At 41.9% G+C, this 15,168-nt stretch overlaps 1 protein-coding gene across 1 annotated transcript in view; it reads left to right on the forward strand.

The window, feature by feature from the left end:
* Positions 1-15,168, forward strand: part of LOC126108331 (uncharacterized) — a 57,075-nt gene that overhangs the window by 21,300 nt on the left and 20,607 nt on the right. The window contains exon 2 of the mRNA XM_049913548.1: positions 3,067-3,643. Coding sequence (XP_049769505.1) covers positions 3,067-3,643 — 577 coding nt within the window. The remainder of the gene's footprint in view (positions 1-3,066; positions 3,644-15,168) is intronic.

Genomic DNA, 15,168 nt, shown 5'->3' on the forward strand with positions numbered 1-15,168 from the left:
ACTGAGGCGCCAGGTGGAAATGGCATGGCAAGCCGTTCCACAGGACTACATCCAGCATCTCTACGATCGTCTCCATGGGAGAATAGCAGCCTGCATTGCTGCGAAAGGTGGATATACACTGTACTAGTGCCGACATTGTGCATGCTCTGTTGCCTGTGTCTATGTGCCTGTGGATCTGTCAGTGTGATCATGTGATGTATCTGACCCCAGGAATGTGTCAATAAAGTTTCCCCTTCCTGGGACAATGAATTCACGGTGTTCTTATTTCAATTTCCAGGAGTGTATGTCAGTCACTATTACAGTTGAGATCGCTGCACATGTCGCTGTAATCTCCTCCAGCGTGCGTGGCTTACGTCGATAGACGTTATCTTTCACAGTTCCCCACAAGTAAAAGTCTGTAGCTGTTAGATCTGGCGACTATGGAGGGAACTCAATGGGTTTTCTTCATCCAGTCCAATGCCACAGGCGCGGGACACGATGGGAATTAGAATGCCCATCGAACACGCCAGGTTGTTGTCGGCCACTTTCATTTGGATGGATGCTTTAGCAAGTGAAATTGGCACAGTTGGGGGACTGAGAGTCAGCATTTGGCGATCGGGATGTCACTTCACCCTCAACGGGAGACTGTGTGGTGTGCAGTGTCCACTCATGGAATAATCGGTGCGGTATTGCCAGGATCATTCATGAATATGTGTAGAACGTGTGTAGAGTGCACTCCAATAGAAGTCCTCTCCTTTTTTATACAGCTTCCACATATCACTCTCTATGCATATTCCTACTCTCTTCTGTACCTCAAACTTTATTTGGCCATTTTACATCATGAAACATTTCCTGTATACCTACAAAAGCTATTTATTTACAATTTAAAATTAAGTTTAAAGATATTACTCCTTCTTGGATTATTCGGTTTTTGTCCGAATCCAAACTGACTTTCTGATAATCGTGTGTCAATTGTTCGAAGACAGAGGAAGCTTTTATTTGATGTGGCATTCACAACTAAGCTAAGACTTCGGTAATTTTTGATTTTTTAGACAAGAATAACTATCGTATAATGTTTCTCTAGTCTGAGTGCAATTTCCCCTGTTCCTATATGTTACACAAGGGAGTATTTAACAGATTTCTAATTTCAATTCTTCCAGATTCGACAAATTCAGCTGGAATGTGGTCTTTCCCAGAGCATCCTTGTTTCTCAGATTTTCAGAGCTAGCTGATATAAAATAGCTGCAATAAATAATAGTGATTTAAAACGTCATATAATGGATCAATCTGATCGTCTAATGTAGTAACTGGAATTGTGACTATTTTCAGCGCTACTTACAGCTTGTAATGAGGAACTTCCAACAACAAAGGTCAGTTATCAGTTCCATCTGCAACAATTTTGTAGGGTGACATCAAATACGAAATGATGGAAAGAATGTGTGTTGAAAAGATGGCATATTCTCTATGACTGGCTTTGACATATCCCCCTACAGTAATGGCTCCCAACCTTTCTGGGAGCATTATCCCAGAGTGCAGACAGGCACTAGCTAGAGCTCCACTTCCCCCTTCCCCTCCCAGCCACCCAAACACCCAAACACACACACCAAGTCATCATCCTTAGCGATGAACTAAACTCCACTAAGAAGAATATTTCCTTTGAAAACTTTTGTTTTGAAAGTGATGAAAGATAAATGATACTTAGCTTTTGTAGAAGTTTTATTAAACCTCAGACTAATGTAACTATACAATTGGTACTTCTTATTTGTAATGATGTAGCCTTTCTCATTGTGTCTAAGACTACTCAGAAATGGAAGTTAACTAACTGTCTGCAATGAAGTTATGCACTTGTTACAAAACTTGTTTCCTCTACACCACCTCTATCTCTATTGACACTTGTGTCACCCTCACCCTGCACCTATACTTAAAATCAATCAAGTGAAAATTCGTGCACTCTACTTACTGTTTCTGAATCACTTGATTGCTGGACTCCTTACCTCAGCAGTGTCAGAAATCGAACGATTTTAACTTGCCAACGCTTTGTGTCTGACTAGGTGCCAGAAATAATAATAAAAATAAAGTACTGTACATATCTTACACTACAATAGTAGCCATTACATAGTAAGTGTTGAGTTGAAGTTTAATATTTTTACATCTATTATTATGAAGTGAGTGATGACTAAATTTCTGGTCATTTCCTAGAAATTTTATGAGATATTGAAGCATATGTGATCTATACGTCTCCATTTCTCCATCATGGTACAAAGTGAAAACTATTGTGTGCAGCAAGAGGATTATGTGTGGAAGATGAAGTTCATACATTCGTTTCACAAGCTGTAGCATGCACCACATTCTGTCATTCATTACTTCTATTATTTGAAAATAAAAATTTATTGATGATAAATTATGTAATAGCTACAAACTGTTGCGAAATAGTCATTATAAACATGATCTTTTAGAAATAATTTAGTATTGTGAGCGAAACGCAATTAGTCACAGTTATTTGTACTCCTCATAAAATTTAATTTTATCCATTGGGGTGTTATGCCACTACCCTACAAAATGTTGGGTGTTGTCATATTGGAATATGTCAGAAGTTGCCATCTAGCTATGCCTGCCACCTCTATGTCACGTTTCTAGAAAGTCATTCCTGACTGTGAGAGCAGTTATTTGATCCCCTGTATCAGTTCCTGGAGAGAAACATGCTGATATATCAGTTAAGGGCAGAGGGATACCGAATTCAGGCATGAAATATCATTGTTTTCTTAAATAACTGCAGAAATCGGGACTGGGTGTTGAACAATGTATGCTCTTAGTTTTGTGCAAGATATTCATTTTGATACTTTGAGCAGGTAATTGTAGAAAGAGGCCTCTATTCCTTCTGTGACATTTTGTGCAAGCAAATAGGGAAGTTTTAAGAGGAGATATAATAGATTTTCAAAAGTATTATTTCCTTCATCTACACACTATAATCTATGTTGGGCGTAAATTTTATCCTGATAGTAGCTTTAGAAATGCCTTTAAATTGTGGCATTGATTGGACTGACAGCCATTCCCACTTTTTCAAATATTTGGGAAACTGTGTTCCAGAATCGCTGACAGTGGGACTCATTCAGGAGGCTGAGAAGGCCACGGCCGTGGATCTGGGTGCTCTGCTGGACGCCGGGGACGGCGCTGTGGTGACTCTGCTGGCTGGGGACACGCGGCTTGTGGCTCATAGGGCTGTCTTGGCCGCTAGGAGTCCTGTGTTTGCGGACATGTTCCGTCGCGTCACCTTAGAGGCTAGCAGCAGCCAACTCGTAATCTCGGACACAGAGGGTCCTGTGCTGCGCCAGGTGCTGGCATACCTCTACACCCTGCAGGTGCCCCAGCTGCCCAGCATGGCCCCAAAGCTGCTGGTCGCCGCCGACGTATACGGCCTGTCGGTACTGAAAGCGCACTGTGAGCAACAGGTGGTCGCCCAGCTGTCTGTCGAGACTGCGGCAGCTGCAGGTGTTATCGCGATTAGGCATTCCGCCAACAGGCTGAAGCAGGCCGCCGTCGCCTTCATAAAGGCCCACTTGCTCCATGTGATGGCGACGCAGGGCTGGGCTGAGGCTGTAGTCAACGACCCACAAACAGTTGTGGAGTTGGCTCGCCTGATTGCAGAGACACCGACAGACACCAGGTAAGCGTGAGACGAGTCAAAATTCCACGTTACACGACGATAAATGTGTGTACTTCCAGGCCTACAATGTCCACCACAAAGTTTAATTAGATGTGCATGCGCAGTAAAATACACTACTACTGATTTCCATTTTCTTGTATACACTCTGTGATCAAATGTATCCAGACGCCTGGATGAATTTGACTTACAAATTCAATGAAGCCCTCCATCGGTAATGCTGGAATTCGGTGTGGTGTTGGTCCACCCTTAGCCTTGATCTCAGCTTCCACTCTCGCAACCATTCGTTCAATCAGGTGCTGGATGGTTTGTTGGGGAATGGCAGCTCATTCTACACGGAGTGCTGCACTGAAGAGAGGTATCGGTGTTGGTCGGTGAGACCTGGCACGAAGCTGGCGTTCCAATATATCCCAGATGTGTACTGTAGCGTTGAGGTCAGGACCCTGTGTGGGCCAGTCCTTCACAAAGACGTTACAGTCATGCAACCACTCGGCCACAGCCCATGCATTACGAACAGGTGCTCGATCATGTTGAAAGATGTAATCGCCATTCCCCAACTGCTCTTGAACAGTTGGAAACAAGAAGGCACTTAAAAAATGAATGTAGGTCTGTGGTGTGATAATGACACGCGAAACAACAAGGGGTGCAAGCATCCTCCGTGACAAATACGACCATATCATAAAACCACCGCCTCTGCATTTTACTGTTCTCACTACACACGCTGGCAGAGAGCGTTCACAGGGCATTCGCCATACCCACACCCTGCCATCCGATTGTCACATTGTGTACCATGATTGGTCAATCCACACAACGTTTTTCCACTGCTCAATCGTGCAATGCTTACGCTTCTTACACCAGGCATTTACCTTCGTGATGTGTGGCTTAAGAGCAGCCGTTAGACCATGAAATCCTAGTTTTTTCACCTCCCGCCTAACTGTCATTGTACTTGTAGTGGATACAGTGACGAATCACGGTACAAAATGTTGCCATCCGATGGCAGGGAGTAGGTGTGGCGAATCCTTGGAATACGTCATTTGCCAGTGTGTGTAGTGCCAACAGTAAAATTCGGAGGCGGTTATGATGAACAGCAATTCGTGGACGGAGATTGCATCTTTCAACCTGATCAAGCACCTGATCATAACGCACGGCCTGTGCCGGAGTGGTTACACAGCATAAACATCCCTGTAATGGACTGGCCGGCACAGAGTCCTGACCTGAATCCTACAGTACATCTTGTGATGTTTTGGAACACCAACTTCGTGCCAGGCCTTGCCGACTGACAACGATACCTCTCCTCAGTGCACCACTCCATGAAGTATGGGCTGGCATTCCCCAAGAAGTCTCCCAGCACCTGATTCAACGTATGCCTGCGTGAGTAGGAGCTGTCATCAAGGCTAATGGTCGGCTGATCCCATATTATATTCTAGCATTACCTATAGAGTGCGCCACGAACTTGTATTTCAGTTTCAGTCAGGTGTCTGGATACTTTTGATCACATAGTGTACTTTAGAATGCTGCAGCACAGTTCAAGGTGGGCAGCAACGTATTATAAATTCCCCAATCGTGATTTTCTCATTCTGTAAATCTTGAAATATTCGTGGTAGTGGAGTAGTCAGTCACATTAGTCGCTACACCCATATCAGTACAACAGTGTTGTGTATCTCCGTTTTACGTTCTAGATATATATGTGGGATTCGCTGACAAGTTCTGTAACAAAATTCATTAACTCTAACGAAGTATTCGAGGGGTATTAGAAATAAGATTTTTGAAGTTTACTATGCTCTAAGGAAAATGTTGTCATTCTCAATCGGAGCATATATGGAACATCTCTCTTAAAGAAGGTGATATAAAAACACAATTCTTAAACACCACATGACGACCTCACAAGAAAGGCGACAGGGTTTCACAACAGCTCTGCCGCTTCAGGCAGTTCCGCATAATGCTCTGTCTTCCTTCACATTTCCTTCCCACTTCTAGTCTATTGTTTCTCGTGATATTGCCATACTTCAGTGCACTAGCTTGTGCAACACACAAAGGAAGGCGCTTTTTGTGTGAAAACTCCGTTCTTGGCTCTTAGAGAAGGGTCTGTCAAATATCTACTGACCAGTCTTTGCTGTGGCTTTAGTAAAGATTAGTCCTGCAGTGTTTTCTTCTGCTAGAGCTTAGGGGTTTCCTTATCTGACCTGTTCCAGTTATTGGTCCATTCCTAACCACGTCAAAATGAAAGAGGTCTTTAGATCCTTCTATTCTTTGTTATCAAAATATCACATTATAAATACTCACTGCAATGTTAGTGACATGTAATTATCATAAATTACTTTTATTGTTAGATATGTCTGAATATTTATGCACTACTTACTGAGCTGCTTCAAAAACTGGAATTCATATCTTTCAGATAATAATCCGTACACTCAGTGATTCATTTCTCATTGATTTTTATTGTTACAGAAGTGTATCCCATAATTATAAACGAAAATTAATGTTGAATGAAACTGCTTATCGCCACAGCTATGTTTTTAAGATGCCTATTATTTACACATTAACTTTAAATATGTAATTCTATCTGAATTATTTAGAAGCAAAGTTGGCAAACGCACTTCTTAACTTAAATAGGGTGCATGTCACAAAACCTAACCAGTATCTTCTTCATTGCGTCAAGCTATGTACACTATTGCATTGCTTACCATGACAACCACTTCACACAAGTATCCATCCACGTTACATGCATATACATGAAGCCTCTCTTTCTATGTCTATGGTATATTCATTGCCCAGTTTCTTCATGAGAAATCACAAACGTTAACCAACACACACACACACACACACACACACACACAGAACAAAACTACAACTGGCGAAACTAGAAACTGGCACATCTTCAATAGTTCTCATTTGATACACGGTTCTCCCAACAGTTACTGCCATTAAATACCACTGCTACGTGCAGCATGGTTTGCACGGCTCTTGAAATACTTGTCCTTTTCCATCACAACACTTGCTTCATAAGCACCACTTGTAAATTCCACATTGTCCAAACACCAGCCACAACTTTTTCACTGGTTATCACACTGCATACAAACTTGCATCAACTGGCATATGTAGCATAGTTCCTTTGTCTGTGCATTGCACTTATATTTAAATTATTAAGCATTAATATAACACACACACACACACACACACACACACACACACACACACACACACACACTAATCACAGTCTGATAAATATCATTACACTGAACACAGTAACGAAACAAAATTCTTGATTTCAGTGAGTTACAACCTGTGATCAGCACTTAGGCGTAAATATATATTATATACTTAATGTGTCTGCTTATTTTACTGATCATACTCATAGACTCGTTGAGCCTCCCAGTCAGGTACTATTTAATGTTCACCTGTTTCGTGTGGGTGCTCATTGGCCAGTGTGAATCAAATAAATCTATTGGCCGAAGTTTCAATTCTGTGATAAAGGTTTTAGCGGAAGTTAAATTTTTACTGCAGTAGCTTCGTAATATGACAAATATTGTGCTCCATTTTTCTCTGAATTTCCTTCCCCGGTCATTTCAGAACTATCTGTCATCATATTTACCATATGTTACCCCTACCGCCCAGTCTATAGCATATGACCTACGAACACCATCTGATGGACGTAGTAGCAAATTTAGTACATTTAAAAGTTTTGCCAATCTAACTTCTGAGTGACTGTAGCTTGGTATGTTAAACTGCTAGTATGAGCAACTGAGGAGAAGCAGCGTGTAAACTGATTGTCTCACTAGTAAGTCATTTATCTTAATGGGTTAGTGGACCAACTGTTGCCTTTGGCTGTATTGGTCCCATTATCTGTAGATGGACAGCTGCCCAGTGGTCTCTTACTACATGTATCAGAACAGTCTACCTCTGCACTGTGGGCCAGCCACTGGACACAGCAGGACCAACCCCCAATATACAGCCACACAGTGAGCACAGCGGCTGTGGCCGGACCCTCAACACAGCTGTGCAGACCACAGGTCCCCACTCAACCCCCGTCTGTGGCATGCCGTGAGTTCTGTCACTACATAAGCATTTCTTTAAACAAATTAGAGGAGGGTGGCGTCAGCAAAGTGTTATGGCGAAAAAATCGAATTTTAGTTTCTAAAAATCAGAGATGGCAGTGATTAACAGTAAACTTATTGTTTTAATCGATATCAACATCTTTCTTTGTATTATGTTCATTCAGTGTGGTAGTATGGGGATTGTTTCCTAAGCTAAAATTCTTTTCCAAAGTTTCTGTATATATTAATGTAGTGGATGGAGTTTCTAGTTCCATTGTTGGTTATGTATCTCCCAAATTAATCTCGAAGGGAATGGATGTGGAAGTAGGTTGCTGGTGCATTGCTATATGAGTATCATACATGAACATAAATTTATGGACTTTATCAGCTGCAAAAGAGAAAGGTAGAGTCTGGAGAAAGTGAAGCATGTAAGACTGGAAAGATAACCTCCACGTAAGAGTATGAACATCGCTTGATGTAGAGTTTATGTTTAAATATACATTGCATCAACAAGAACTGAAGTATTCGGAAGGGCTGACGAAACGAAATGATACTTCACATGTTGATGCAGTATGTGACATTATATCAGTCATTGAAAAATCGAGTCAAATTTACACAGAACTTAGTGGTATGAACACATTTATAGTTTGGCATTGCAACCACACTTACCTGGACACATGCGTTGGTTCTGTTGGAAAGTAAATCTTCATTTTATCCTCTCCTGAGGGAAAGTGGGCATTAACCGTTGCAACTCGTCCTTGATATCGCAGTTACTAGCACTGCTATGGATTGACGCCCGACATGTTAGATCTGGATGTCTTTCGGGACGTGGGGGTATTTCAACATCACGCAGACAATTTATGGAGATACATCCTATGTGTGGGTGAGCATTTTTCTGTTGATTGTTGATGTCACATTACTGTTGCATGAGAGGCAGCAAACAGGGACATGGGATGGCAGTGGCATACCATTGTGCCGACAGCGCCCTCAGTCAGTATGAGTCTTGAGCTGAGGTCATACCCAGTGGATCCACACACCATGGCCCCAGAAGTAACACTGCTGCACATCTTCAGAAAACAGAAGGAATGCGACCAAGGTCGCCGCCATAGTGCCTGACGATGCTCATCTGAGCCAGTACAAAGTGTGATTCATAGCTGTAATGCGAGTAGTCTATGCATTATATTGACAGAACCACTCCAATAGAAGTCTTTTCTGTGTTGGTAGTAATGACAGCTACACGTGGCTGAATAATTCCATAACCCATCTGCTAGTGGCCTCTGACACCAATGCAGGGACGAGGAAGACATGCTCATGATCTTAGGGACTGTGAACAAAACAATACATTACTACGATTGGCTGGTTCAATAACAAAAGTGTTAAGGGAGTTGACCACGAGTGTATCTAAGAAGATTAGAAAAATGAGTGAAATACAAGTGATACCCTTTGATTGGTTGCAATGCTGTCTCGAGGCAGAAAGATATTGCCGGACATGATAGCGTCGCCAATCTGGCTCCAAACCTAGAGAGACCTTAGATACTTCTGTTAGTACAGGTTGGAGCAAATGAAAGTGGCCTGGGAGAATGAATACGATTGCACGTGAATTTATGCATATAGCCACACCCTGTGACAAGCACGCCATGTGATCCACCACATGATCGACATCAGTTCAGATTGTAGTGGGGGCTGTGCCAGTGTGAGTGGAGTAGAGCAAAGGGGGCGGTGGTACTCACAGTGGAGCAGCAGGCGTTCGTTGTAAAAAGTTATGTGACAACGAAGTAATGGAAACGGTATGGTCAGTTGTTTTCTGCGAAATTTAGTGGTGTTAAAGTGTGAGCAACGAGTACCATGCAACGCTTAATCCAAAATTGATGTCAAACAGGATCTGTTTTGAACCAGTAAAAACAAAAAATGCCTAAACTCCCTTGCACATCACAAAACATGGCAGCTGTGCGCCAGAAAATGTTTCAGAGACCTACCAAATCAATCCAACACCTGTCACAAGAGACCAGGATGTCACACTGATTACGCAGACCTGCATATTCAGGGTGGTCCAATACATGTACGTTTGTGAACTTATCATTTCTGAAAACGCATGCTGTTACAGCATGATTACCTGTAAATACCACATTAATGCAATAAATGCTCAAAATGATGTCCGTCAACCTCAATGCATTTGACAATACGTGTAACGACATTCCTCTCAACAGCGAGTAGCTCGCCTTCCGTAATGTTGGCACATGCATTGACAATGCGCTGACGCATGTTGTTAGGCGTTGTCGGTGGATCACGATAGCAAATATCCATCAACTTTCCCCACAGAAAGAAATCCGGGGACGTCACATGCGGTGAACGTGCGGGCCATGGGATAGTGCTTCGACGATCAATCCACCTGTCATGAAGTATGCTATTCAATACCGCTTCAACCGTACGCGAGCTATGTGCCAGACATCCATAATGTTGGAAGTACATCGCCATTCTGTAATGCAGTGAAACATCTTGTGGTATCATCACGTAATTTCTCTTGTGCCCAGTGGCAGAACTGTACAAGACGTTCAAAGTCGTCGCAATGCAATTCCTGGTGGACAGAAATATGGAACGGGTGCAATCGATGTTGATGTAGCATTCTCAACACCGACGTTTTAGAGATTCCCGATTCTCGCGCAATTGGTCTGCTACTGATTTGCGGATTAGCCGCTACAGCAGCTAAAACACCTACTTGGGCATCATCATTTGTTGCAGGTCGTGGTTGACGTTTCACATGTGGCTGAACACTTTCCTTAAATAACGTAGGCTAACTATCCGGCGAACGTTCCAGACACTTTGATAATTTCGTCCAGGATACCGAGCAGCATTCATAGCACACGCCCATTTGGCATTTTGATCACAATAGCCGTATATCAACAAGATATCGACCATTTCCGCAATTCCTAAACGGTCCATTTTAAGATGGGTACTGCGTGATGAAGCAAATACCGTCCGCACTGGAGGAATTTTACGTGATACCACGTACTTGTACGTTTGTGACTATTACACAGCCATCTATCACAAAACGAAAAAAGTGGTCCACCTAAAACATTGATATTTCTTTACGTACTACACGAACATGTAATAAAAAATATGGATTACTATTTAAAAATACGCAGTTGATATCCGTTTGACCTATGGCAGCGCCATCTAGCGGGCCAACCATAGCGCCATCTGGTTTCCCTTGTTCAAGCTAGACGAGTATCTCTCTTTGTAGTGTTTGATGATTATTTCGTGAGATATTTGGTCTGATCACTATCAATGGACCACCCTGTATATCCCTATCGCATGTCTGTTGGTCATGCATTAAAACCAGCAGATGCTCCTAATCACCTCCACATTTGTGAATGTCCATTCACTGAGATTGCAATGAATGGCTTGGACATGGATTTTTTCTTTATGTTTGATGGAGACTAATTTCAGCTGAGTTGTTACGTCAACTAACAGAATCACAGGTCCTGGCTAGCAGAGAGTCAGCAGAACTTCCACGAAACACTTTTGCACGATCATAAGGTTGGATTTTGGTGTGCAATGTCTGCACGCAGCATTACTGGTTTCACCTTCTTCAATGAGCTGCTGACTTTGGCCCATCACATTGCCAACATTTTGGAGCTATTTGTGGCAGCATTAATGGAGGAGGGAAAGGTGTTCAGTTACTTCCAAGAAGATGGAGCAACTGGTCATACAGAAAGCCGAACCTTTGATCACAGATACACAATTTCATGATTCACAGTTGTTAGCAGAGGTCAGCCTGGTTGGGGCCCTACCTGGCCACCTTTGTCACCTGATCTGTCAGTGTGTTATTACACTGCACGAGAGCCCTCAAGAGCAGAGTCAATCACAACAACCCTCACAGTCATCAAGAACTGCTGCAGAACACTCAAGATGAGACTGCAGCAGTTCAAGCATCCAATCTTCCATCCACCATCAGCAGCCTACCGACCAGGGCCCAAAAGCATCAAGAGATGAATGGTGGTCATTTTCAACAGCTGATATAGGCATCTTAGTGCTGCATTTACTTTCCTCTGTTGTATTACTTTGTACTATTGAACTCTAATTTCTGGCTGCTTTTATTTGACCCCACCTTCTAATAAATTGCGTGTGTATGTGGGTCCACCTTAGACTACTGTACATGGAAAGAGCAAAGCTATACAAGGCAGTAAACTAGTATCCTTTCTCTCTGAGTCAATAAATATAATGTTATCTTTTGTAACAGCAGTATAAGTATTTGTATTAGTGTTAATATTAGTAAGAAATGCCAGTAATAACATAGTAGTAACAGTAGTAGTTGTAGCTTCTAGAGAAAATTCATGGTGATGTAGTATTAATAGAGGCTTTCAATAGTTGTAAGAGTTATATTGTTTATTACTGCAATTACAGTATCAGTTCTCATTGTAGTGTTAATAGCAATATGTAAAATGAAATAGTAAAATCAGGCAAGATGATTTGAAATAACGAATGCCACTATGTAGAGCACCACATCGATATCCATTTAAATGTTGGAGCATACTAGTAGACAGAAACAAGGACAGTGAAAATCTTATATTTTAGACATACCACATTATAATGTTCAAAATAAGAAAGAAATAAGAGAAAAACAAGCTTGACATATTTGAGGTACCTGATAGTTTCCCGAGAGCATGGCAGAGGATGTCCTGAGGTGGTACTGTGTACCAAAACCAGTAACCAGTAGACTAAATGAAAACACTCATCAGCCAGAACATTATAATCACCTATGTAATACCTGATATGTCCACCTTTGCAATGGATAGCAGCAGTGACGCATCATGGTCTGGAAGGGAATTGGCGCCACACTGCCCACACAAGGCACCTAATTCCCAATAATTCCTCACTGGAGGAATGAGCTCTTACGCCACGTCGAGGCACATCCCAGATGTGTTCGTTCACATTCCCATCTGGTGAGTTGTGGGACCAGCACATTAATTGAAACTCGCCACTCTGTTCCTCGAAATACTCCATCACTTCCATTCGTTGTGATATGGTGCATTATCTTGTTGAAATACGCCACTGCCATCGTGAAACATGATCCTCATGAAGAGGAGTATGTGGTCTGAAACAAGTGTATATTACTTGTTGGCCATCATGGTGCCTTGAACAATCTCTACTGGACCTATGAATGTCAAGGTGAATTTCCCCAGAGCACAGTGGAACCAGCGCCAGGTTCTCTCTGTCCCACAGCATAGGTGCCCAGGAGATGCTAATATGCCCATTTCAGCCATAGTTGCTGATGTCATGGTGTTGACATTGGCGAATGTATAGGTTGTCAGCTGCAGAGGCACACTGTTCGGAGTCTTGAGGGCACTGTGTGTTCAGACACACTTGTAGCCTGCACCATCTGTCGCAGTCTACCAGTCTGCCCGGCCTACAACATTCGAGAATGTAATGAGGGCTGGCCACCCAACCCCATGACGTCTGGGCATAGTTTCACCTTGGTTTCGCCACATGTCGAAGGCACTTACCACAGCACTCCTCGAACACTCAACAAATCGTGCATTCCGAAATGCTTGTGATGAGCGTTCAGGTCATCATAAAATTCCCTCCTTCAAACTGAGATGTATAGCATACCTTCCCCTTCTACAGATGGACAGCACATTTGCTGATCCTACATCGACTGTGCATGCGTCTGACTAGCAGTCATTCCTCGTGAAGTGACTCTGCTATTGCCAGTACACGTTTAATCGATGATAGGCAGGTGATCATAATGTTCTGGCTAATGAGTCTGTTATTTATAAATTGCAATGATCGCTGTTCCACCCGAGAGGGTATTGAGAAAATGACATAAATAAATAAATAAAATAATAAATTAATCTCTGAACCAAAGTGCAGGATAACACATTGCTGATAAAAAACCATTATTTGGTCTCAGATGGTAGGCATAGTTGTAAAGGGGTCACTGTGAGCCCAGTATGCAATATGGCATTCTTCCATTGTCTTGACCAGACGTGATAGACTGTAACCTTGACAACGATAATGCCTGCCCTCGTGGTCATGTGCAACTCAACACTGCTACATTGTAACGTCTAAATGCCCCAAAATCTTATTGCTGCACAATTAGACCAGCCACGCAACTGGAGATCAAGAGTGGAGCAGCTTCCAAACTATGTCAGTTGCAGATAACGCATGCATAGAAAGTGTCTCTGTATCCTTCACAAGTATCACACAACATCTGACACTGTTCACGGGCATTATATAAACGTGCTGTGGTGTCCGGTCTACCTGTCATGGAGATTTGAAACCCTGATCAGTTACACTGCAGCTGATGGCGTGTTTGTGTAAGAAGCCAGAATGACATCTCACCGCTTTTTCGGTATGCTTTAATTTATCTGTCACGCATCGCATTATTAATTCTGAAACAGTGACTTGTAACAGTACACTTGTTTCAATCGGTCTCTTCACTCTTCTTTGGATTCACAGACTGAATAGTGTTCAGCTTTGAATTTGAATGTGACACCTTTTATTTCACAGATAAGAGAGACATCAGCAACTATCGACCTGTTTCACTGCTTCTATCATTTACCTACATTTTTGAGAAGGTGATGTATTGTAGAAGATTATCACACCTTGGCAACAATAATATTGTCACCAAATCGCAGTTTGCCTTTCAGAAGGGATGCTCTACTGATAATGACATTTAAATGTTCACACACCAGATAGTACAAGCATTAAGTAACAAAACAGCACCGGTGGGTGTTTTCTCTGACCTATCCAAGGCATTTGATGGTGAAAATAATAATATACTGCTAGATAAATTTTGTAGGGTTGATGGTGTAGTCAACCAATACATCTTATCACATGTAACCAAAAGGTTGCAAAAAGCTGTATTTAGTAGTAACTCAACCAACAGAATTCAGGGACATAATTATGACGGGGTGGAAATCACATATGGGGTTTCCCAAGGCTCAATCTTAGGTCTACTACTGTTTCTCATATATGTTAATTATCTACCATCTAATGTACAGCAAGTAGAATTAGTTCTTTTTGCAGATGACAACAGTATTGTTATCTCTCTCAGTGTTAATACAGAACTGGAAGAAATGGTAAACAAAGTTCTCAAAAGAATCATTGTTTGGTTTTCTACAAATTGTCTCACCCTGAATTTCACAGAGACACATTATATACAGTTTTGCACCTCTGGGGGTACTGCATCAATGGTAAGTGTAACACATGGTGGTGAAGTAATACATAGAATAGAAACTTTTAAATTTCTTAGGTGTCCATATTGATGAGAATTTTAATTGGAAGAACATAAATTTGGGAACTCCTAAAAAAACTTAGTTTCGCTACATTTGCACTTAGAATCATAGCAAATTTTGAAACGAGATAAATCAGTAAGTTGACATATTTTGCTTCTTTTCATTCAGCAATGTCATATGGAATAATGTTCTGAGGTAATTCATCTTTAAGAAAGGAGGTCTTCATTGCCCAAAAACGAGTTGTAACAATAATATG

The sequence above is a fragment of the Schistocerca cancellata genome, chromosome 11 (genome assembly GCF_023864275.1).
Source record: "Schistocerca cancellata isolate TAMUIC-IGC-003103 chromosome 11, iqSchCanc2.1, whole genome shotgun sequence".
Lineage (NCBI taxonomy): Eukaryota > Metazoa > Arthropoda > Insecta > Orthoptera > Acrididae > Schistocerca > Schistocerca cancellata.